A 26,655-nucleotide genomic window follows, 5' to 3' on the forward strand; every position below is an offset into this window, starting at 1 on the left:
CCAATTCCAGCTTGAAATCATACTGAATCAGCACTGAGTTAGGAGGAATGAGGTCTAATCCTGGTGAAGTGAATCTGGGTAGTTAGCCCAAAACGGAAAATACTCTTCATCTAGCTTTATGCTTCCTAGTAAAGGTTTTATTTCAAAGCCAGTGCTCAGTTACCCTTCACCTGACATTAGCCTTTGCTAACCCCTTGCACAGATAGAGGGTAACATCAGCAACTCAACTGCCCTCTTCGCTACCCATCAACCCCTCACATCTCTCTATTTTTAATTCTAATGCCTATTCCTTTGCAATTTCAGTTTCTCTTCTAAGTTACAGGTTTCTGCAGCCTTATAGGGTGAACTGTTGCTGTTGAAATCCCCTTGCTCACAGGCAATTAGTCAGCATATTATTCTAGGTGAAACACTTTGGCATATAGTTCATTTTGTATTACCCCACATAGATGACCTGAATGGTACTTTCTACCAGCAGATTACTTTTTTTTTTTTTTAACTTTAACATGGAAATCACTGTACAGAAGACTTTGCTTTTGTTACAGGTTTTCATGTTTGCCTCAGGCTTAATCACAAACACGACTGCTAATTATTTGCACCTCCCGCAGCGCTAACTGGGTTTATCCAAGATAAGAACAGTTCAACCCCTTATTTCACCACCTGCCAGTGCAGGACTGTTGCCAGCGATTCCCTCCGATAACCCAGGCTAGTTTAGGAGCTGAAGAGGAGCAGTAAATATTATTCCTGTTTTCCTAGCCAGCAGGGATATGGGATGTGGGGCAGGCACTGACCTCCCCTCTGCTCAAGGCCCAGTGGTACAAAACACGTTTCTGTGGACAGGGTGCAGGCACTGGGGGGTTGAGTAGCTTTGGGTGTTCCTTAGGCAGTGCAAGGCCCTCGCTCTCCCCAGAACAGTCAGGGGGTGTTGAGTGCTCAGCCCAGCACTGTCCCCTGAGCACTAACCACTGCCCTGCCTGGTCCCGGGGGGCACGGCTGAAAGAGTCCATGCTAAAAGCAAGCCAAAAGCACAGGGGTGCACTTCCCTGCAGTGCTGCACATCCCTGAACCAGGAGCAGTCAGCAGATACAGGGGCCCTGGTCAGGGCTCCCTATCCCACTGATGGGAAATCACAAAATTTTCTCTCCAATTGAATGAGGTTACCTAAGCAGTACAAAAAACTCAAAAATAAGTATAATCCAGAACAAGTATCTTGTAGAGTCTTCGGAGGTGAAGCATTTTCACGCTTTGTTTGCTGAGTGGTTCTCTCCACAGTGAAAACAAGACTGAAGTCCACCATCTCCCCAGTTTTGTCTCTGGACAAACTAGATCTAAATTATTTTTCATTACATATATATAGCAAATATGCAGTGGCAACTTCTCATAAAAACTTGTCACATGTGAATACATGGAAGATACAAATAGCAACTCAGGTGGAAGTTTGCTCACAATAGCATAAAAGTGGAATTAATAGCAAACACTTCTCTGATGGTTTAGATACAACCAGCCTAGCACACTATGACAGAAGAGGAAACAATCCTGCTGAACAAAGTCATGGTGAACCATCCTATGCTCCTCTGTGGGGCAAAATGCCAACAGCTTTGTTGTAAATCTCTGAAGACAGCAGTTGTCTATTCAGCAGAGACTCTTCAATTATTCAAACATAAATCATGTTTTCATATTCACATGACCTCATCTGAATCTCACAGGGGAAAAAAAAATTACTGACAAATTAATTTGAGTCAGGTGTCAGCCTAATATCATATAGACAAAGTTGGATGCATTAGAATTTCAATATCACTACACAGAACATTATGAGATTAATTAAGAAAACCCCAAAATACTAAATGATCACAAAAAAAGTCTACAAACCCATTCAACCAAAAGCTTTTGTGTGAGGCAGCCTGACACCACATGGGATCTTACATCTGAGATAGTACATATTACTGCAGTGTAATAATAATGAATTTCAGCTTGATGACAAAGAGTAAACTCATTCAGGAAGGGGACCAAGAAATTACTGATGTTATCTGACCCACTGCCTGTTTGAGGATGAAGTATTAAAAATAGGTACATTACAGTAACTTCTTGATACCACATATGGCATAAAAAAGATAAATTCCTCTGCTCTTCCAATAAAATGACTGTTTAAAGCTTTCTGTCATGCAAAAAAAGACTTCAACTCTCAGTTAACAGGATTGAAACCAACTACTACTTCTCTCCATTCATCTTAAGTCTAATACTGTATTATCAAACCAAGTTGGCTGGACATAGGAAGATGTTCCCAAAGGAAGCAAATTACTCTGTCTGTGCTACCCCCACAGAAAATCACAGAGTAGCTACACACAATTAGGAACACTTTTTGAAGATCTGCTGAATACCTAGTGAGAAGTGGAAAAAACTGAGATGCTTTCATGCAGGACCTGATGATCTAAGCTCAGGAGCGAGCTACTCTGAGGGCATTTGCCAGCACATCAAAGATAGAGAATTTCCAAAACTCCTACCCAGTAACAGTTATCTTCACACCTTTTAATAAAAGATTTGCCAAGGGCAAAACGGCTTAAAGTACTGCCAAGACAGGAACATATTTGGAGACATTCTCCCACAGAAGTCCACTAGTACTAAGACAAAACACAAACAAGCAATATTCTGTAATTGACATTAAAATACTTTATTGGCTAGATAGAATATGCAGTATGCATAGAAATACTCTGAAATACAAAGTCCTCCAGAATATTCATGTATAAAACCCACAATCCATACTTCTACATCTTATTTATATACATTGCCAAATGTATTCAAGAGTGTGAACAAGGTCATATTTGCAGTTCTTCCTTGTCTTGAAAGCATATCTAGTGTAGTCCAAGGCCTTTTTGTTTCTTCAACAGAAAATTGCACAGCTACTGTATTTCCTCATTTGGCCTGAAATCTGATGAAAGTTTACATACTCTTCTCTCTCTTGCTGGATCCTTTCAAGCTTGACTTCTGCCTCTTTTTCTCCCTTTGTCCCAGTATGCGATAGACTTTTTTCTTAGCCTCCTTTTGCCTCTTGAATTTCTGTTCATCCTCCTTCTGCTTAACTTTGAGATATTCTTTAAGCTGTTCCCGATGTTTTACTTTGGCTTTACTTATCTTGTAATTATTCACTGTACTCAAAGCACTGAGTAGGGCTGATATCTAAAATAGAAAATAGACAATCAATATACACACAGATCAGTTTGGTGAGTAAGAAACAGTTTAACCTCAGCAGAGACATATATAATGAAACAGAGATTCAAGGCAAGTTCCTAATCATCTCTGCACCTGTTACCCAGTTTCCAAAATGGTTTAATTAGTTATCTTGTTAGGAAGTTAATAAGAGCTTTAATTTTTGTGAACCCTGATTTTGGTTAGATACCTTTTAAAAGGCTATGCCTAATTGCTACTGTAGAACACTTAAACTGCAGTTTGAATCTTCTTGCCTTTGCAAGCACTCTAATTCTCAATTTTCAAAGCAGAGTATTTGCTTCAAATCCTGTCTGTGTTAATAATACATGGCAATGACAAGTCAAATAAAAAACTGCAGCTGCCAATTTGTGTCACCCATAATATGAGAGCACTAAATCCAAGTGAAATACCTTGCAAGTGCTGTGACAAGGACAAAAGTCATATTTAGGCTTCAGGTGACCGACTAGTCTAAAAAATAAGACACCATCCACTCAGTGACAGTTCCATATACATACTGTGTGCCAAACAGGAACAGAACAAATTGTAGGTGATAGTTTTTCACTAGGAGCATATATATCTTTAGCACTAGCAGTAGATTCAAGTGCCAAACAAAAGTTAGGAATGTTTTAAACAACACATTTGCCCTTCATGAGTCCTTGTTTCAGAATAAGTGATAATTACCTTCTTTTCATGAGGCTCCCTGATAACAGCTGGTCTCCACTGGTCTTTTGGAGCCTTGCCTTTCTTCTCAAGATTCTTAGGCTTGTTCTTAAAAGGCAGTGCCTTCTGCAGTGCTTTAGGAATGTGGAGCTTATTGAAATGCCTCTTCTCCCTCACAATAGGCTAAAAGAATGAATATAGAACATATATAAGATTGGTGATCTTTAAAAGCTTTTATTTTAATTTCCATCTTTTAGGGGGGAAAAACCCACAAAACACCACAAACCAGAAAGAAACAGCACCCCTCAAAACAAACAAACAAACCACCAAAACAAACAAACCCCAAACCAAAACCCAAACCCCATTTTCCAACATCCTTGCACTGATTTGTGAATGGTATGTTCACTCCAGTAACTATTGCAAAAGACTCAGTAAGCTTCTGGAGAAGACTTCTACCCTGCAGATTACTTGATAAACTTTCATTGACCCACAACAATCTGCTCTCCACTGTTTTATTCCCATCTCATGCCAGGACTGTGCCTCATGGATAAAAATATGAAATCACACATGCATATATATGAACATGTATTTACACTGCTCTCAGTTTGCACAGGTCTGAGACACAGTGCAAATTTGACTACGATCACTAGTTAAAAGAACCCCAAACCAAACAAAACAGACACATACCTTATAGAGAGAATCCTTGTTTTGTTTCAGTTTGATGCCTCGCTCATACCTCAGCTGGCCTGTTGTCTTCATTCCACTCCAAGTATCTTTCTCACCTGCTGGCTTCAGCAAGGATGTTACAGGGTTATAAAACGTTGGGATAGAAACAGGATACCAAGTCCTCACAAAGACAATATCTGAAAGAAAAGGAAACATTACTTGGCTCTAAAACAACAGTTCATCACATCCACACAAAGATTGCCTGAATAGAACAGATACCTAGATCACGTGCTAGTATATGGTTTGGTATATATACCAAATGTTTTCAACTTTTGGTAAAAGCAATGCAACTATTTGTACAGTTGGATTCTGCAAAACCCCATAAAGGCATGAGCAGCACATATTCCTGAAGAGCAGGCAGCTGAATACCATCCTATTCACTATTCATATTCAAGAACTAGTAACAGAGTTCATATATGTGTATGTGCCTGTTCAGTTCTTGACAAAAAACAATTTTCTTTTTCTCTGCCTATAAAAGAGCTAATTTGCTTTTATTTTCCACTATCCGTAATTTTGATGGGTTTAGGAAAACAGGTCATATAAACCCAAATAAGCATGAACTCATATTCTGAACATCACTGTGATCCTCAGCAAACAGAGGAGATAACTATCCCCTGCATTAATTTCCCCAAAAGATTACAGTAAAAAGTTAACTGCAGCTACAATGCCAGTTTTTGGATTTCTCAGAAAAATGTCTTTCTAGCACTTGTACCACTAATTTCAATTCATCATGTTCAAGGAGAAAGGCACACCATGCTGTGTAAAACACTAAAACAATTGAAGATATATGTCTTCAACTCAAACCTTTTCATCTGCATACTATATGACTTCTGAGTGTAATAGAAGGAAATCAAACATAAAACACATTTCTTTTTAATTTCATTCTGCATGTCACCAGATATTTCCCATTCTCTGAATTCACATCCTAATTATCAGATTCCAGAATTGTGAGACACGGCTTTCCAACCTGTGAAGAAGGATGAAAGTTGTGTGATAACTTACATGGAAAGTGCAACTTACCACTCATCAGCAACTTGTCTTCAAATGTTGCTCTGAAAGCACCCACGGGAGTTCGGAGGGCCTTTTTGATCTGTCCTCGGATACCACTCACAGTACGGATCGCTGCTCCTTCAAATTTAGCCACCTCCAACTGAGAGTTAAACATCCCCTGAAAATGTGAATTACCCACCATCATTCAAGAGGCTAAGTTTTTCCCTGTGACCAACATAGGCCACAAAAACTAAGTCCTACAAGCATATCTTATAAAGAAACAGGAACATAACATTGTCTTTAAGACTAAAGAGTGCTGATCATACCAAAAACACACCGAGCTGACTTTAAGGTAAGCTACTGGAAGTAATCTACTTAGAGTCACATCACAGGCAAGGTTTCTAAGCATTAAATACATACACCTAAAATTCTAAACCAGAACACTTCTAGGAGAAGCTTTACAGTTCTTCCTTATAGTAACTTGCTGGAACACAGAATACCTTAAAAGCAAGCAAGCTGCCTGAAGTTGCTAGCTGTGAGACTCTAACACAATACAGCTCTCCAAGCTTTGCGTTTTTTTCAAAAATCACAAGGAAATCAAGGAAAAAATCTGTCTATGCCTAGTGTGAATCCTTGAGTGTTTCACTGTTGGGGTCACTGCTTACTTACTTGATGCCTCAAACAAAGAATAACCTAACTTCTTCCTGAGCCTGAAAGCCCAAGGACAGCTGGAAGGTCAATGAACATTCATTTCTGCAACACTTCCTACCCAAACACTTTTGTGACTGTAACTGAGAAGTCTTAAGCACTGCTAGAAATCATTTTTGATTCCAGAGCTGAAATTTAGTAGGATCAAACTGCCTGAATGATGCCAGGGACAGGTTCACATCCTCCAGAGGTATCTGCCACTGTGGGAAGCTAATCAGTGGGTTTTAGGAAGGAAGTAGGGGTTGGGAAGGAAAAAAAAAAAAATCACACTGAATGTGAACCAGGTGACTGTTGCAGAATTTTTGTTTGGTTCACAATAATTCATATTGCTTGGCTAATGATCAGTATCTTTAGAGACCACACTGAAGGGCTACTGAGATCCAGAACAGCATGCAACAATAATGCAGAACTTCTGCCTCAGGAAAGACAATCCCAGTTTCATTCCTTTCTAACATGTGGTTTTGCAGTATACATACCTACATACCTACCTTAATAAAACAAGTGTTCTTATAAATTTTGAATGGAAAACCGGTTAATTTTAATTTCTTTACAATAGTTATGGATTTATCTAAATCAAGCACAACTCCTGTGGCAGCAATCCGGAAGTCAGGCTGAAACATGCAGAGATGAAAGACATTGCTGAGTGTATATTTATCACAAAGTGAAGAAACCATTTAGATCACAAAATCATAAAATAGTTGGGATTGGAAGGTCACCTAGATAATCGTTAAAGGTCACGTAGCTCTGCAATGAGTAGGGACATCTTCCACTAAATCAGGTTGCTCAGAGCCCTTCCAATCCTCTGAATGTTTCCAGGGATGGAGTGTCCACCACCTCTCTGGTGAACCTATTCCAGTGTTTAACCACCCTTGTTATAAAAAACTTCTTCCCTGGATCTAGTATAAATCAACCCTCTTAGTTTAAAGCCATTCCCCCTTGTCTGTCACAACAGACCCTGCTAAGAAGTTTACCCCCATCTTTCTTATAAGCTCCCTTTATGTACTGCAATGAGGTCTCCCCAGAGCCTTCTCTTCTTTGTGACGAACAACCTCAATTCTCTCAGCCTTTCCTCAGAGGAGAGGTACTCCATCCCTCCAGTCATCTTGGTGGCCCCCCTCCAGACTCACTGCAACAAGTCCCTGTCTTTCCTGTGCTGGGGGCCTCAAAGCTGGATGCAGTGCTCCAAGTGGGGTCTTATGAGAGCACAATAGAAGGGGAGAATCACCTCCCTTGGCCTGTTGGTCATGTTGCTTTCGATGGGGCCCAGGATGCAGTTTGCCTTCTGGGCTGCAAGTGCACATTGACAGCTCATGTCCAGCTTTTTATCCATCAACACCCTCAAGTCCTTCTCAGCAGGGCTTCTCTCAATTCCTTCATCCCCCAGACTCTAACTGACACTGGGAGTTGCCCCAGCTCAGGTGCAGGACCTTGCACTTGGTCTTGTTGAACCTTAAAAAGTTCCCATAGGACCACTTCTCAAGGTCCCTCTGGATGGCATTCCATCCCTTTGGCATGTCAACTGTACCACTCAGCTTGGTGTTGGCTGCAACCTCGCTGAGGGTGCACTCAATCCCTCTGTCTATGTCACTGATGGAGACATCAAACACTGCTGGTCCCAGTACAGACCCCTGAGGGACACCATTTGTCACTGATGTACATCAGGAAACTGAGTTGTTGACCACTACCCTCCAGATACAGCCATTAAACCAACTCCTCATCAGCTAAATAGTCCACCCCTCAAATGAGTATCTCTCCAGCTTAGAGATAAGGATGTTGTAGGGGACCTGCACTCCATATTTAACTCCTTTTAAGAGTTCAGAATTTCTAACCTTTACAGGAGTACAGCAGCATGAAAAACATAAACTGACTAGTACTGACTACTTGAGGTGCTGCTGACATAACATTCCTATCATTCACTAATGAGATTTTCAGAACTGCCATTCTAATTACCTTGGAAGCAATCTAAGAATCCTTGCTATCTATCTCACTGAGTTCTCTTTATGAAACAGAATCTTACTCAGACAGAAAGTCTCAAAGGGGAAGTGCTTTATGCACTGCTCTAAGTCACTAGATGATGCTGCGGACACATGCTGAAAACAGCCTTTTAATACATGTAATGGCTGTGCAACAGGACAAGGCATATTTTAGGAAGGAGATAATAATCACCACTCTGATTACTGTCAAGATCATTACAATGCCATGCAAAGCTTTCATTATACATTGCCTGCAAACATAAATCTACCTTTGAGTAACATATATGCAACAAAGACTGCACCTGGCAAATACTGCTTTAACACTATTTAAATTGGAATTACAGAATGGTTTGGGTTTGAAGGGATCTTAAAGATCATCTAGTTTTAACACCTCTGCCATGGGCAGGGACACCTTCCATGACATCAGGTTGCTCAGGGCCCCATCCAACCTGGCCTTGAACACTTCTGGGAATGGGGCACCCACACCTTCTCTGGGCAACCTGTGCCAGTGTCTCAGCACCCTCAGATTAAATGATTTCTTCCTAAATTCTAATCCAAACCTACTCTCTTCCAGTTTGAAGCCATTAGCCCTTGATCTATTGAGTATATGGTCTCTTAAGAAGTCCCTCACAAGCTTTATTCAGGTATCTACAAACATTTTCACAGGACGCAGAGAAATCCCACTGAGGACAAACTTTTTCAACAGTATACCTGAAAACCAAGTAGGTATAAATCCTTCCACAGAAAATAATAAAGCAATATTTCTTTCAGTGTAGCAGATGAAAATTGTTTAAAAAACCCCTCTCCATACAGTGTCCCATCTTATCACAATACACCTTTCAAAAGCTTGAGTCCACCTACTTTCTCAGTTCCTACAACTACACTGCTCTACCATATGTAAACCTTCTTCCCCAAATCTATGTATTTTACCCAAATACCCAGTGAAAGCAGTAACCAGCATTTTGTGATAACAAACATACCGTTGTGCCACTGACAGACTGAACTGCCAAAAATCCTGTCCCCTGAGGAGTGATGGGCCCTGCAAGAAAATTAAATTAAAAAACCTCTGAAAAGCTTTATTACACAACATCTAGCCTCTATTTAAAGTCAGAAAACTTAGAAATACGTGTCAAAGATTCTCAATAAATACAACCAAAGAAAAGTTTAAAGCATTCAAAGTATTACTTACATACAAAGTCCCATGAAAGTTAAAGGAATGGTTAACACGAAGCTACTCATGTGACGGCTGGGCTCTGAATGTGAGCAAGTGTTTCCCTGCACACAGCCAACAATTCAGGATCCTCTCTGATATGATACAACTTAGGAGAACGCTCAGAATTTGACTAAAAGCCAAATAATTCACAAATCATTGAAATAACTCACAAGTATTAGGCAATTGTCTACTTTCCCATACTATTTGGTGTCACTTTATGTTCCATGGGGAAATTTAAAGACTTCCTATTCCCAAAGCTACTGGTTGTATTTCCTGATACATCCTGCAAGCTTGAGACATTTACAGTGATTAAGTGACACAGGGTAGTAACTCCAGAAAGCCCTCACCCCAGAAGGCTGCCCCGCAGTGCATGTGTTGTGGTGTGTACTTCAGGAGCCGGTGACGCCCATTGTGATCCTCAATGTAGAACATGGGGATCGTCTGGAAGCGCCTCCACCCCAATGAGAGGATTAAGGGATCGCGTGTCTTCAGTATCTTCTTATACCATCGGTGCTTCTTCAGGCGCAACTAATTAGAAGAGGAACAATCCTATTACATGATGGCAACGTGAATTCTGAGATTCAAGCCTTCATTTCCAGCAATGACTGAAAGCAACTTCTATCTACACTAGAATTTTTTATTCAGTAAGCTTTCTGTCTTCAAACATTCTCACTAACATTGGGTTGACTGGAAAGATTAATCAGTTTTTCACTCACTTCAAAGTCACAATTGTATGCATATAAGGAATTGCTGTATTAAAAAATGTATCTATAAATATCCTAGTAACTTTTCTATGGTCACTTATATAGAGACCATGAAGCTCAGAATACAATTTATGTTTGCAATTTAGCAATTGCAGTATCAGTCCTGAGACACCTTTGCAGATGAACATTAATCACAGTATCAGACCTTAGTCCTGAGACACCTCTGCAGATTAACATTAAACAACAGTAATCCTTTCCGGCTATCCAATTAAGCCTGTAAAAATCCAGTATCTGCTACTGTAGAGTTACAGTCTGTGTCAAAAGCAAATCCCCTATTTGAGAGACACAGATGAAAGTTTCTCTCAGGGTTTACTGTATTTTTAATAAACAGAAAATAGTTAACTCCAGACACTCTGAAGCACACCTGTTTTGATACAAAATGCACTCACATCTTTGGCTACATACCTGCACATATCCGACATTTCCTTCACTGTTGCCTAAACCACCCAGGATAATAGGATAATGAGGGTCAAAATTCAGGACAAATTCACATGGCACATTCTCAATCTCTATTCGAACATACATCCCGGGCCGGAAGCCCTCATACTGCACTCTGGTCTCATCATCTTGATCTTCAAATTCTGTTCGATTAAGCTATGTGACAAAGAGAAAGTCACCATGTGCTTCACAAAATTCCAGTATTAACAACTTGTTCATGAAGTGCCAGTTCTATTTAAAACATGCTAACATTTATATAAATCTTTTTGGGAAAGATCTGATACGTTTTGTGACTTTTTATTCAGAGCAAGATCTCTGCCACCATGAATTCCTTCCAATTTGAAATCCCAAGTGGGCCTGTTAGTCTACTTGAAAGACAGTACCCAAGAGAAGCAAATGATTGAGTGACTTCTGTTATACCTTTCATAACGATGACTTTGAGTTTTAAAAATACAGCTGCCAAAGGTACATTTTTTATTTAGGAGCCCAAGTACCTTTTAAAGATCATGTCCTCATCTTTACGGTGTCACTTTATGAGGAGGCTGGGCTCCTACCTTACTCAGCAGCTTAAAAATATTTTTGTGCACCCTCACACTGTGCATCGTCAAAAGCTCTTCTGTACCACACAAATGTAGATATTGTGAATAACAAGGAGGTTCTAGTTTCCAGATACCAATAAGACACCATATTTCAGCAAAATAACTACTTATTTTCCTTTTCAAGGTATTGAGGTACAGCACAAATTTGGTTCAAGTTTATTTTTCTAGAAGCCTTTGCACATCCTCAGTTTTGAGATCCTTGCCCTTCCATCTCACAGCAGGAGTATTGCTGATATGTATTTCTGTAACAGACCTCAAGTGAACAGTTGTAAATTCTTTTATTCTTCTACTGGAATGTCCTTATTTATGCTTTCAGTGCTTTTAGTAAATCAGCATATCAGAGCTCATATGATCACTTATGACAGAGGCTAATGCAAGAAGGTAACAATCCATTTAATGACTATTTAGGGCAAAATTTTGCCAGCAGAGAAGACACTGAAGTTATTAGCAATAGAAGGCAATGTTCTTCCAAGTCAAAGAAAGAAGCTACTTTTAAGGTTGTAAGTTCTTATCTAAAAAAAGAAAGGCCTGGAACAACATCAACACCTCAAATTCTGGATGCAGTTACACTACTTCTACCACACGAACAGAGCAATAGTCATAATTATTTTTTCCTCAAAATAACTTGACGGAGGAAAAAGACTGTTACACAGAACTTACTTATCCACTAATAAGATTGCAAAAAATCACATTAAAAATAATACAAGGAAAATACATGGTACAAATTAGTATTGGAAAGATTTTCACCTTCCTACACATAAAAAGATGCCTTTTCTTTTTTAGTTGCAAACTGTTAAAGTAGATAAAGTTTAGGTGACACATTCTGGCTTATTCAGTCATTTAACTACTGCCCTCAGTTTAAATTAAGCTTTCAGTTGTTTGGCTTTTCTTTCCAGCTAACAGAATCAAAAAGTTCAAGCATAAAAAATCACTAGCAAGTATTTCTTTGTGTGTACTTTCTGAAGTAGCGTCACATGTGTCTCTACAAAAAAAGCTTTGGAGGGAAAACTCTCTGGGGTATTTTTGAAGACATATAGCCATATAAATTGTCAAGTTAACACCTTGTACCTGTGCTTGTTTATGCATTTCTTCTTTAAGATCATCAAAGTATGTGGCATCCCCTTCATCATACTCTGCATCAAACATTTCTTTCAGTTTCCGTTTCTTGTCCATGCGCTCCTTTCTCTTTTCCTCCTCCTCAGGTTCTGGTTTGGACATTTTTTCGTCTTCTTCCTCTTCTTCACTTCCAGACTAAACAACAGTAAATTGTCAAACATGTAAAATGGTTCAGAGAAAACAACCCATTAATACACTATTAAGCAATACTTCTTCATAATGCAAATTATTAGACACTTGAAAAATATTTCCATTTGAGACAGAAATTAGTAAGCTAGTCATACAAGAAGACGTAACTTCAGCAGTGACCAAAAGATCTCATGATCTAATTGTATCCCTTTTCACTAAGAAAAATTTTTTGACTTAACATTCATTTTACATAAGGGAACAGACCCTAGAACTGACCTACCTCTTATTGTACAGCTAATATAAGCATACATAGTGCAAGAGAAAAAAAAATAATTGTTGATAGCACTGAGTAATACTGTGCTGGAAGGCAGCACTCTAGAGGCCAGAGAGGAGGAAGTCTGTTCACAGACCGTTTGAAAACTGCCAAAATTATGCCATTACCCTTAATTTTACAATGAAATGCAAAGCCATCAACCTGCTCAGTCAAAAAAAAAAATTGATTTTTCAGTTTGTATTTTCACAGACAACTACAGCTCTGTTCTTGGACGATATCCAAGCCACAGTATAAAATTGCTTCCACCAGCCTCCTTTATGCAGATAAGAGGAATGACTAGGAAATTGTGTCAAGTTCTCACAATTTTGTGTTTAAAGAGAGTGCTATAATCTTCTGCATCAGATGAAATGACATAGTACAAACAGTTATGATTACATTTGGTTTTAAAATACTTCTCTCATGCCTCCGGATCATCCAGCTCTTGATTAAGCCTGACACCTACTGTTAAATAAGTGAGGTGACTTCTCCTACATAATTAACTTTAAACAAAAATTCAGACTCAGACTAGAAACTTGCCATTCTAGATATTTATTTATAAGTTCCAAAGTTGGCAATACTCATCTTTTCTTCCTTGTTACCACTGATTTCTTTCCTACTGATTCTATGAAAACTGAATTTATTACATAGGTTGCCTATCACTTGATCAGAAACTCATACACGTGTGTGTTGCTAAAGAACATAAAAATGCAGTCAGACCTCATCTCCTTCAGCAGCACCCTTTCCTTTGTGCACAACACCGGTTTCAAGATCTTCAAAGTCTCCATACAGTTCTTCTGCAACAATAAGCACCCAAGACATCTGACTGTTAGTTAGCCATTCTGTTTTCTTGTTCCATACCATTTCTCATATTTTCAGTCTCGTGCATTTCTCAGTAATGCTCGGTAAATTAGTTTCAGCACACATATTTTTTCTTCCCATCAGCAGTTTTATAAGCCTGTTCTGCCCTCTCTAGAGCTTCAGCTGAAAGCTCTTAGCTGAACTCCAGTGCCTCCTCCTGTTTCCTTTCAATACTTCTATGATTTAAAAAATTTAAATAAAGTTTAGATCATCCCAAGGACCACACAGCACATTAGTTAGCACTCTAATGACATAAGACACCAGCAGAGCAACTGAGCTCCTGTTTAATTTAAAAAAAAAAATTAATATAGCTGACAATTCTTAGGTTAAAAACAAATGCTTACAAAAACCTGTCTAATCACAATTATGTCACATGCAAGATACAGCCACATTATTAAAATTTTCTAAATATTTCCTAATTTAAAAAACAAAACAAAAAAAAACCACCTATAAAACATCTGAAGATAGATCTCACTTTTCAGCCAAATGTGAATGGCAAGTTTGTCTTCCCATTAAAGAAAAATTTTTTTATTTCTACCATGAGTATCCAAAAGAATAAAATATACATAGAGGATGAATTGCTTAACTCAGACACATAATTCAAAGTTGGCATATCCAAGTGTTGACCAAGGACTCCATTTCATAATTGAAATTATATACTCTATTTTTCAGAAAGTAAATTTTCAGAATGTGGTACTTACCACTTGTTTATATAGAGATTTACAGCAATGGGTAATTATATTAGTATCTGTGTAATAATTTATATAATAGTTTGAAAGAAACTTGCAAGTATATCACTAAGGCAAAATACTCTACATACCTAAGTAAAAAGTCATACTTTCCTTAAAAATCCTGTACTTATGGATCAGTTTTAGAAGTCTTACACATACCATCTTCCTCCAACAGTTTTGCTGCATCTTTATCATCTTCCCACTTTCCAGTAACAAAGCAGTCGCGAATACTGCTCATAACCTGCAAAATAACAATGTCATTGCCTTGCACAGCTACAGCTTGTCATCAACTGAAACCTTCTCCAATACATTCCCTACTTCCCCATCAGAGACACCACCTCTGAGACAATCTGATAGTCTCACATGCAGCTCCACACCAAGACACCATTACCAAAACTACACAATGCCTCAGCAAAAGCAGGAATATGAAGCCACCTTAACTCTTGCACAAAGGTCTTTACACTAACAAGGTCTCTACCCTACACTGAATTTTCACTCAGGATTCCTCTGCTTTTTACTTTTTGGTAAATACACAGCAAACTATGATGTTTAAGACAGCCAAGCACTGAATTGATTTATTGTAACTTTCCACTCCTGTAAGCACAGACCTTGGAATCTGTTACTTCTAATGACAGCAAATAGCAGAATATAAGACACTCTGGGCACAGCTCCCGTAGGTCTGTTTCAGTGACAACGCAGCAGTACTTCATGAAACACAGCCAGGACATAACCACCACAGGATATGCAGAAACAATTATCCAATGGTATTACCTCTTCTAAATCCCAATCTTGCGGCTTTTCTATCAGAAATTTGGAGCAGTCAAGAGCATTAGCCTTCTGTTTGGATTCTTTGTCTGGACGGCTGACACGAAACAAACCTCCGAGTTCATCGTCTGCATCCTCGCTCTCGTGGTCCTCATCCTCTACAACTAAATCAAACATATAACCTGTGATGGTTTCCCCCACAGCACATGCTTTACATTCTTTAACCACTGTCTTATGTTTCACAATACCTGCAGTAGTTTGAGGAAATAAAAGATGCAAACTAAAAATAGTTTTAATTATAGAAGCCCAAAGAAAAAGGTACACTGATCCAGTTATTTGCATAATTGGAATCATCTGAAAAAAACATTGCCTAGTAAGTCAACACAGGATGTTTGTTCAATATCATAAATAGGAACAATACCAAAATTATCTGTGAAGAGGAAGGACATTAAGCTTGCCTGTAAATCAAGAATCTGTCAGAAAATCTTCCCACTCTTGTACCAGGGAAGGTTTAAAAAAGCCAAATTCTCATTGTGATCTACAAGGTTTTGCATAATGAGGTTTGTACACTCATACAGTGACAAGAGAAGTTGTGCATTAAACTGGAAAAATTACATAAATAGTCATTTTCTCTTCCTTTTAAGCCAGCTAGCTATTTTTTTCCTTGGCAAACACCTCATTAGTGATATGATAATACTAAGTCATGTCTAAGAGAATATTCCAGTCACTGTGAGACAGAAATTCCTGAAAACAGCCAACAAACAATATCCCTTTATGAAACACAATTACCACAATGGATTTGCACAGTATCTATCAGACAATTACATAAATGATCAAACTTCTGTAGCAGAAATAACTGTAAAACTGAAATAACTGTAGCAGAAAACATGAGTAATAACTGAATACTCTGGAAAATGAGCTCAAAATGGTTTTTATTGGAAAAGTAAAAAACTTTCTTTATTTTGAGTACTAGTTCTACAATTAAAAAGTCAATTAACTCTCCTCAAGCCTCCCACCAAAAGACAGTGCTCAAATATTCAGATTTGAAAACTAGTTAAAAAGTAACCATATATGAAGACAAGTTTCCAAACAGATTTGTACCTGTTCCATATACAAGTTTACGAAGATTGGGGGTTGAACGTTGCTGTCTTAGAAAGGCCTCAGCTGCCTTCTGTGTAAGGTCCTCTTTCCACTTAAGTGCACCTGAATAAGAACAAGAATTAGGAGCTACAAAAATAATTTAAATAAGGATATGACAAAAGGCTTAGGGAGTGTACACACAACCCACAGTTTCTTTTTCTCATACTCCATATATACACAGAAACACAAATTGTGGCTAACAAATTAGATCACTGATTTTTTTTATGACAAGTCCTAATTTTAGGACAAAATTTTAAGAATTTATTGGCAATAGCAACAGATTTTATTATGTCTATGATGATACACATCTTCTTCACAGAATGGTTGAGACTGGAAGGGACTTCTGGAGGTCATCTTCTCCAGCCCCACTGCTCAAGCAGTGTCACCCACAGCAGGTTGCTCAGCACTATGTCAAGATGGCTTTTGAGCATCTCCAAAGATAAAGATTCCACAACTCCTCTGGGCAACCTGTTCCAGTGTTCAATGAGTTGTTAAGGTATTTTAGTAACACTCCCTCAAGAATATTTTAGTCTTTCTACATGTAATAGACCATCCTAATTTGTTTTACACACACAGCTATAACGACAAGTATATGCAAAATCAATGAAGTTTATAAAATGAATCACCTCTGTTTTAGAGGAAGGAAATCTCAGACCTGCACACTACATTACAAGTGAAAGGCTTACTAGCAGATATTCCCAGCTTCCCTAACTTGACGTTTGCCACTTAACAACTATATATATATATATATATATGAGAGCCAAGATTAAACAGTATTTACTAACAACTAATTCCAACTGATACAATTAAAAATGGACTGTAAAAATTGAACATTTATAGTGTACCTATTGTGTCAGCAGAAAGATCTATTTTTTCTTCGTACTCCTCTTCCTCTCTCAGGAGGTTCTCCACATCATCATCCTCATCTTCTACAGTTTTAAGTTTAGTCTGTCTAACACTATGAGCTTTCTTTGCTTGACTGTGCTGAATCCCATCACTATTTGACTCTTCAGCTTCTAATTCATCATGTGATCCTCCTTCACCATCACCCTCATCAAGGGAAGAGTTTTCAACCTCAGATTCTGATGCCTCTTCTGCTGTGCAGTTTCCCGAATCTGTAGTGAGCACTGCCTTTCTTTTCAGACTGTGATCCGAGGTCTGTGATTTTGTTTTTGTATGTCCACTATTTATATCATACTGCTTGGATTCAGCTCTTTCTTTTGCAGCCTCAAATTCACTATCTGAGCTTTCATCTTTGCAAGTCCTTTGTTCATCCTCCTCCTCCTCATCCTCCTCTTCATCACCATCATCATCTTCCTCTACCTCACTGTCTTCAGGGGCAGTTCTACCTTCTTCTTCAGAACTCATCTCAAGATCATCATCACTGTCTGCAAATGCTGGCAGTTCATTCACAGCTTCTTCCTTGGGCACCTCTGTTTTCATACGTTTGGCTCTCCTAATGGTCATCTCTTCCCTTAACAGCTCTCTCTCCCTTTCTTCCTCAGTATCATTTTCATCATCACCGTCACTTCCATCCTCAGACATTGCTGCTTCTTCTTCTTCTTCTTGGTCATCTTCATCATCACTTACTGCATCATCATTTTCTTTCTCCTCTTCTTCAAACACGGCCTTCCGACGTACTCTTCCGGTCTTCAAATCAAGCTCTCTCTCTTCTTTTGGCATCACAAACCTGTTTTCCCAAAGATCACATTTGGGGTAGGATGGTAAAGTACAATAAAATTTTAATGATACAATATTTTTAAATAATTGTACAATTTTTTTTTTTTTTCAAACAAAGCAAGGTGATGGAGAACATTCAGAAGAGCAATGATGTTCTTTAAGTAAGAGTGCCTCTTAATTCAAGAATACACCCTGTGCTGTAGCCATAAATAATTCCAGGAAATTTCTTCATTTTCCATGGAATGAAAATATGTTATACGATCAATTTTACTGAAGATTATGACTGATGTTCTCTAAAACTCTGAAGAAAAACAGAAATATGCTACTTGGGCTATATCAGCAAGAAATTCTTGGAAGGCAGGACTATATTGCTTGTAAAATTTTCTAGTATCAATTATTTCTATCTCAAAATACACATGTAGCATATGAGTAATCTCAGAAGAGGAAGAATTAGACAATATGCCATTCTATTAACTATGCTCTGTTGAGAATTTTTCCTAAACTAGAGCCTGAAATTAGAGATTCGTTCACACTCAAACACTGCTCAGCATTTAAAACTTACTCTTGTCCTACATCTTCTGAACCTAAGGGTCTGGAGTCCATGAAGAGAGAGACCTTGCTTGATGCCATCTTAACATCAATGGCTGAATGTGTGGAGATGAGGCTCTGAACGAGTTCATGATTTGGTCTCACTTCCTCCTGGAAAGCCAAGATTTTTTACTTCTCAATTAAAATGGATAAACAAATGTCTAAAAAACAGCTATGAGTCTATCTGCCAGCAGAAATATGCATATGCAAGAAAAGAATGCAGAGTATTTTATATAAACATTTTCTCAGACTAGCAAGGTCTCCCTTCTCTGCTTCACATTTCAAGAATATATACAATACCAAACCAAGAAAAATTAAAGAGGGACTCTTCTTCACAGTATGCAACCACTACAGTAAATACAGCAAGCACGCATTATCACAGACCCAAAGGTATTTAACATTTAGCAGAATACAGGAAAAAAGCTGAATTCAATTTGTTTGTAGGCAAATGTTTTCCATCTCTCCCTTTGACCAGTCAAATCCTGTAAGTGTTCTCCCACAATCACTATGCCCTGGGTGATAATACCCCAGTACCAAGAGTTTTCATATATCTTATGTCAATGTTTGGACAGTTATTACACAAACTTTAGTACTTATTATTAACCGATCTTCCAAATGTTTTGCACAATAGCAGATAATTGAAATATCCCTTCTCTGAAATCCTTGGAGGAGAAAAAAAGTAATTAACCACTATGGATAGATAAGGATTGATTATTTTAAAGCAGCTTATTTTTAAACACTTAATTTGACTCTAAGGATAAAAACTACATTTTGCACAAGAATTCAAGTCACCACCAGCGTTCTCTTACCTCTTCTTTTTCATGAGCATGGCTTCCACCAAGGTCAATATAAACAGCATCTTTATCATATACAATGCCCCCAACTCCTGAAAGAGGGGCATAGACGAGTTTCTCTTTCTCATTTAAAGAACGTTTCTTCTGCTGCTCAGGGAGAGCACAGGGGTCTGGTAGGAAACTCACATCACTCACAGTAAAGTCTCCAACACCTGGGGCGACAAACAAAGGAAGCAACAAGGTTTGCACAAAGTTTTAATTCTGAAATGTGTGCAACTCACCAAGAAGAAATTAAAAAAACAAACAAACAAAACCCAACAAACCAAAACAGAAACTTTGTGGCATTCAGTAACTTATCAATAGCAAGCTCTGTACCAAACATCCAACTCTTCTGTCTTACTACTGAACTTAGTGAAGCATACATAAATTCACCAGAATCCTGCCAAGCTTATGGTTTGTTTGTTTGTTTTCAAATGAGAAAACCAGCAACCCACTTTTCTGAAAAGCTTTGAACACTGTGAATATTGTATTTAACACTGCAACAAAACTGCACAATTAAAAGCAAAGCTAATTACAAGACTTATTTTCACAAAAACCTGTATTATGAAAAATTATTTCCAAGAGCATAACATATTTGGAAATGTGGAAAACATATTTTACAATACAGTTTAAAGATACAAATAATTTCATGTTGTTATTCAGTATAGAAAGAGTTTAAGAATCTCATAAATTACCTGGCATATGAATTTGACTTTTGTTTTTCAGGTGTGCTCCTCTCAAGTATCCATAAAGTGATATCTTCCTGTCACATTTGGGATTGATTCGAACATCTTCTGGGTTTGTCAACTCTTCCATTCTACCCAACATCAAAAATGAAAGTTAAAATATCCAGCAGTTGCAACAGTAACTTTTGAAAAAAGGTAATTTAAGAAAAGAGAACTGCTGCCACTGCATGCTCTGCAGATTCCAGTAATCAAAATAGAATAATCATAAGAAAAAAAAAAATCCACAGAAAAAGGTCTTCTGAAAGCTTTCTAAAATTGTATTTTAAAAGTTGTATGATCACGTTCAACAACGTATTTCCAGAAGATTTACTGACATTTCGCTAAACACATACTGCTTTCTTAGCATATTTTAACTACTGTTTATATACTTTGCACACACAACTCTCCTCAAATTAATTCTGTCATTAGAGGTCAAACAGCTGAATGTCACGTTCCCTGCAGCCACACAATATCTTCTTTTCCCTAATAATGGCAGTGAGCAACACAAAAGCTACCACAGAAAATGACTGTTTGCAGGTAGATGAGGGAGAAACTCCTTCCAACACTGAAAAAGGGAGGTAACACAAACACAGAGTCAAGGAAGAGAATGGGACAGGCATCCTGGCTGCAGATCAGCTGTAAACTGACCCAACAATCAAAATAACTGTAACAGTTACACAGCCTAAAACAATGTTACTGAAAAACCACCGAATTTTTTTTTGTATGTTTTCCCTCACTTTGCTTTGTGCATTTTGCAGGACCTTTTCATGACAATTTTTCCGAAAGAATTAGAGCTTTGAAAGAGGCTCATTCTAGGCACCTTGGATTCTTGTGGGAGTTTAGTCATAATTCTAAGCATTCTGGTAATAAAACATGAAAGGTGAGGTAACGTCCCAAATAGCCACAGCCACCATCAAAGATTAGTTTCATGTTCCAAAGAGACTGTGAATCAAACACCAGACATGGAGATGAAGCAGAAGGGATATTCCAGGAAACTCGGAGGACTAATTCACCAGCTGTTGTTTAATTGCTGGAATGCTGTTCCTTTTCCACATCCATTCAATATAATCATCAACAAGTAGGATTATTTTAATTTTTGTTTTTGTGTTTCAAAAGTATTTACAATATGCCAGAGATATATACATGGTCTGACACAAGTGAAAACTGAATGGCTAAAGCTAATGGCACAAACCTGCAGAGGAGGCTTTCACTTCCCAAAGCCACCCAGGTAACACTAAACACCCATTCACCCACAGAGCTGAGGTCTGATATTACAGCTTTTTCAAACAGCAGGTGCTACCTGCACTGAGGTTGAAGAAGAGAGAGAAAAGGACACACCTGTCTGCGAGGACATACGGGTGAGACGTCTGCCAAGTAAGGGGTCGGAATTTCATAACCGAGATAAAACGCCCCAAGTTGTGAATTTCCTGCTTTTGATATTCTCCGTGAACCATCCCAGACAAATAAAACAACTTAGCACCCTAAACACATCAAAAAGGCATAAAAACGTTAAACATCTGTTTAATACCTAATAAACTAAAAAAAAAAAAAAACACAATTCTAATTTGTAAATCATAGTTGGATATTGCAGGTTACAACTGGTTCTAGGGATCAAACTGACTAGTTTACTTGAACAGGAAAATTGCTCCCTAAATCTCAGGGGAAAACCATTCACATCCAGAAGACCTCGTACAGACCTACAAGCAGATCCTCCTTGCACAGCACCTGCATAACACACCTTTCACTAGTAGCAAGTTTAGTAGCTTACCACACTGGGATAAAGAATAATCACACAAATATTTCTGCAAATAGAAGAAAGATGATATAATCTGATACAATACCCACATTGTTCACTTACGGTATTATTTAAAAGATGTAAGAACATAATAAACCCTTAAGTATTGCCCCGTTTTTAATTTAGCTTCCATAAAGCAAAATATATAAAAAAAAATAATGTTAAATGTCATACCGGGTACACTTCAGTCCAGAATCTGTGCTTTAACTTCTTCTTAGTCTTCTTTAACTGCTTGTTGTTCTTGAATGTATCCAAGTGGGTAAGAACTCCCATAATTTTGGGAAATCCATGTACCTGACAAATGTTCAGGAATTCAAATGTTTCCATCTCAAATCCAAAGCTGGCATCAATAAGCATTAGAACCTGAAAACACAACATCCACATTTCACTACAGAAATTCCATGGGGCCCACGTTAGCTAATTTCAAAGACCACACCTTTAAAGTCATAAGCTTCTTGGAAACCAAAATCTTGCAAAAGGTTTTGTATTTTATTTTCATATAACCTGAAAACTCACTTTGGTTTTTAATTAAAGTATGGATCTCAGCTGCTTTAGCAGTTAATGAGGCTTAGGAAATCAAATCTCTTCTCCCAGGCAATCAAATCTCCTTTATATAGACTTGATTTGCTCATTGTCTCTAAAAAAAAAATATAGAAGAATATGGCTGCTCTAGGAATGCAATAACATACACTACTGTAATAAGATCTGAAGAAGTGTTTGCCTTGAAAATTTAAAATATGCAAAATTGAGCATCTTCCAATATATTCACGAACATCTTAGAAAATTAACAAAATTCTTATATCTGTGTCTTGGATGCACCAATGCCCCTTAGGCTCTTTTGGTAAAATGAGACAAACTAGCTTCACACCTTGCAATTACTGTTAGGCATCACTAAAATGCACTGACATGGGAAAACAGCAACCAACAATCACATGAAAATTGGAAGCTAAGTCGTATCACGGTCTCAACAATAAAGAACTTAAAACACAGGGGAACTGACAACAGAGATCTTCAAGCAACTGTGTAATCTCAGCCCCCCAACAATAAAGTCAAATAAAGTCTCAGCATCACCATGTGCACACAGAACCTCAAACATCCGTCACATCTACTAACACAAAAATTTTGCATTTGTGTTAATGCATCTCCCTTACTCAGGCAGAAAACATGTAAGTAGAACAATATCTACATCAGTGTGCACATGTATTTAGATATTTATATAGTTAATACTTAGACAAGGATCCCAAACCCCTATCAGCTATCAATAATATACTCCAAATCCACACATAAAGTAAAATTCTAAGGATCGTACACTGGATCCCCAAGATCAGTTGATGTAATTCCCTGACTCAAAAGTTATAACTAAATTACAGTCGTGACCACACTCCACTGAAATCAGTTGTTTTGCCACACAGTGATCTTTAAATATGGGGACATCAGAGTGCATAAAAATACCAAAAACAACTAGAAAACTAACACATATTGCTTTAGACATTAGTTGAAAACTGTTTGACTAAAAATAATTTTCAGATTTATATGGTTTAACCAAATCCCTTAATGAAAAGTCACTGTATCACCTTGGCTCGTTATAAGATCTTCCATTAAAAGTTTAACAGTTGCATTAGCAATGAAGTTCAGCTGCATTACCCTTTTTTCACATGCTCCCCATCACCACACACACTTTATTTTCCTCCACCCCCAGGATGAGGAAAGTCCTAGGGGCTGTTCCAGAATATTAGGTTTGTCAACAAGCTTAAGTCCCGTTCCTCTGAAACCAAAAACAGTTATGCCTTTGACAGCAACAGGTAGAGAAATCAGACATTGGTGCAGTTCACTCAAAAGTAGTATATTCAATATAATTATAGTAAAAATCACATGGCAGTACTAACTTACCAAATCAGCAACTTTAGCCAGGTCAATCATTGTGTTGATGTCACATCCACATTCAATAATAGTTAGCCTGCGCTTTTTACCTGAAAACAGAATTAAGAATCAAAAACTGAAACAGAGGGAGCAAACCAATTAGGACATGGTTTTCTTTTCAGGTCACATTCCTGAAGGGTATCTGGAACTCAAATTCTTGTCTAACATGTAGATTGTCCAACATGCACCACTGTAGAAGTGTTTTTACAAGTTTTTAATTTTGCTAAATTAAAATTTTTTGTTTGATAATGTACTCAACCTGATGGTTTTAAATGAGTTGTTTGGGCTTTTCCACAAACAATGCTAATAGCAAAAAACTGGGTTTTTTTACCTTTGGGGAAAAAAAATCTCTGCTTCTTTTGTCTTTTGCCCCAGTTAACACTGTGAATTTTATTTTACCATATATTTTTGCTCTTTTGATATTATTATGAAAAAATATACTCTGTTCTAGTCTTTAAAAAAAAGAGAGGATTAACACACCAAAAAATTTATTAACATGTATTCAAACAAGAAAAAAAGTACCCACTGGTAACTTGGCTTGACTAACTCAAGTCAGGTAATTGAACTTAAGACAACATTAGTAACAACTTTAAGCAACTACAGACAACAGGTATCATGGGTTATTTCTTTATCTTTTCAACTGAAAGATTCAACACTGGAGATCCAGTAGACCAATTAGGAAATCAAACGAAACATGAATTTTCTTTCCATTTTTTCTTTCCCATTTTTGTCAATCATTCCTTGCAAAAACAAGACTCGTTAGTTAAAAGTCTCTGAAGAGTCTACCAAACATACAGTTATCTGTCTTCAAGCAAAATCTCCCTTACCAATTTATGTCTTGAGTGCTGTGGGCTCTGCATAGAACCTCAGTGATCCCCTTGGAAACATTTAGGGAAACATATGAAGGGAACAAGACAAATGGAAACTGGGACTGAAAACTTAACAAAAAGGAGAAGGAACTGACCAAGGGGTGAGGTGGAGAAATGTAAGTGGAACTGGCTAAGTAAAGTATTCCTTAGCTTAAGAAAAAAAGGTACACAAGGACAGCGAAACTGAAAGAATATGAAACATGTTTAGAGCTAAAATGAAGCCAGAGAAAAACAGTTCAAAAGGGAAAACAGAACCCACTAGAAAAGGCAAAGTTGTGAAAGGTTTGGGGGGTGGAAGAAATGGGGAAAAAGGTCAGAAAGGTAGAAACAAAAAAAAAAAACAAAAGAGAATTGGGATTCCAGCAGAATGAAAACCAAGCTTAGAGTGACAAATCCCCCAAAGCCTAAATCTCACTCTTCTTCTACTGTAAGTATGCCTGATCGCACATCCAAATGATTTTCTCAAAATGACCAAGAATTACGAGAACATGGACACATCCTAGCTCTAAAAGCCAGACAAATAAGGAGCACAAAATATGCACTTCCATTTCTTTGTTCTCACCTGAAACAATTGTAACAGGACCCCGGATTTCAACCAGCTTTTGCCTTGTGAAGTTCTTAATGAGACATTTTATCACAGTGCTCTTCCCAACCTTGGGAGGGCCGACTACAACCACGACCACTGGAGGTGGCTCCAAAGGAGTGCGATCAACCACAGGAATGTGATGTTTTTTAGTCTTCAAATCCTGAGTTCTGAGAAGAAATTTGTAATAAATAAATAGAGGAACGTAATAAACAGCAATGTTTATTCTTTGAAAGCCTTCAGTATTTGCAAAATCTTGGAAACAAAGGTTCACCCTCAGCCCAGATACTAATATGTATGTGGAACTCCCATGGAGTCTAAGGAGCTATACTTTTTTTATCACTGATCAACACAGCTGTACTGTGTAACACAGATGCAGAAAGCATCACACTTCTGACACAGGTATAGACTACAACACAATCTGGTGAATTAGAATGCCTTCCAGACAAAGCAACAAAGTAACCCCAGCCGACGCCTGTCCATCCAGCTGACCCTGCATGCTCTATAACCAATTCCCACTTCCTACCGATGGAAGGTCCTGGCCATCCGCACAGCAGACTGCACCGTAAAGGCTTTGGGGTTTCTCTTCCGTGCATCCTCCTCATCTCCTATTCCCAGGTTGTTGAGATAACGCTTCCTTTTCTTCTCTGCCTTTGGCCCGCTGTGCTTCGCACGATGCTTCTTCTTCTCTTTTTCCTCCATCTCACTCTTCCAGCAGCTGTTTACAACCGATAAGACGCAGATTTCCTCTGTGCGGTTCCGGGCTCAGCTGGCACAGAAGAGCAGGCAGTGAGCACACAGAGCACACACACCTGCGGGAGAAGGGCTCACCGTGCCACCATCACCTGACCAGCTCGGGAAAGGAGCTCGTTCTCGCACTGCGCGGCCTCAAGAGCGCACGGCAGCACCGGGGCCCTCCGCGCCAGGGCCGCGGGGCTCCGGGTAGGCCGCAGTGCCCCGGCGGGGTGGGGGGCGAGGGGCACGGCCCGTACCCGCGGCACGGGGGTTCCGGGCACACCGCGGGCCCTGAGGGCGGGACCGGGTCCTCCCACGGGGCCGCCACCGCACACCTGCCCTGTGCAGTGCTGTCCCACCCACACCCCTGGGCAATGGCGTCCCCCCTCCACACCGCTGTGCAGTGGTGTCCCACCCGCTGCGCAATGCCGTCGCACTCACACCGCTGCGGGGTCAGCCCTCACACCGCTGCGGGGTCAGCCCTCACACCGCTGCGGGGTCAGCCCTCACACCGCTGTGGGGTCAGCCCGGGCCGGGTCCGCTCCGGTCCCGCCGCCCGCTCCACGTGTGCTCCCACCCACCGGCCCGTTCCTGAGCTCCCCC

At 38.8% G+C, this 26,655-nt stretch overlaps 1 protein-coding gene across 1 annotated transcript; it reads right to left on the bottom strand.

The window, feature by feature from the left end:
- Positions 1–2,644: 2,644 nt before the first annotated feature.
- Positions 2,645–26,655, bottom strand: BMS1 (BMS1, ribosome biogenesis factor). Its single transcript, XM_027649528.1, has 23 exons — positions 26,563–26,655; positions 25,844–26,086; positions 25,297–25,487; positions 23,836–23,915; positions 22,120–22,308; positions 21,489–21,631; positions 20,121–20,242; positions 19,402–19,598; positions 18,567–18,703; positions 17,170–18,014; positions 16,286–16,387; positions 15,191–15,348; positions 14,579–14,660; positions 13,548–13,624; positions 12,341–12,523; positions 10,641–10,829; positions 9,819–9,999; positions 9,239–9,297; positions 6,774–6,896; positions 5,608–5,755; positions 4,549–4,724; positions 3,883–4,044; positions 2,645–3,171 (listed from the first exon to the last, which is right to left on the bottom strand). The coding sequence occupies exons 2-23, from the start codon at positions 26,017–26,019 to the stop codon at positions 2,935–2,937; spliced, it is 3,957 nt and encodes a 1,318-aa protein (XP_027505329.1). The 5' UTR covers positions 26,020–26,086; positions 26,563–26,655; the 3' UTR covers positions 2,645–2,934.

This window comes from Corapipo altera, unplaced genomic scaffold (genome assembly GCF_003945725.1).
Source record: "Corapipo altera isolate COAL_440 unplaced genomic scaffold, ASM394572v1 53, whole genome shotgun sequence".
Taxonomy (NCBI): Eukaryota; Metazoa; Chordata; class Aves; order Passeriformes; family Pipridae; genus Corapipo; species Corapipo altera.

What these genes read in the sequence shown, in the direction of transcription:
- BMS1 (XM_027649528.1), bottom strand. Translation starts at nt 26,019, where the DNA reads ATGGAGGAAAAAGAGAAGAAGAAGCATCGTGCGAAGCACAGCGGGCCA. An exon ending in AAAACTGTTGGAGGAAGATG is followed by an intron (nt 13,625 to 14,578) that starts GTATGTGTAAGA and finishes TTATTGTTGCAG; the next exon opens with AAGAACTGTATGGAGACTTT. An exon ending in AGACAAGTTGCTGATGAGTG is followed by an intron (nt 4,725 to 5,607) that starts GTAAGTTGCACT and finishes CTTTTCTTTCAG; the next exon opens with ATATTGTCTTTGTGAGGACT.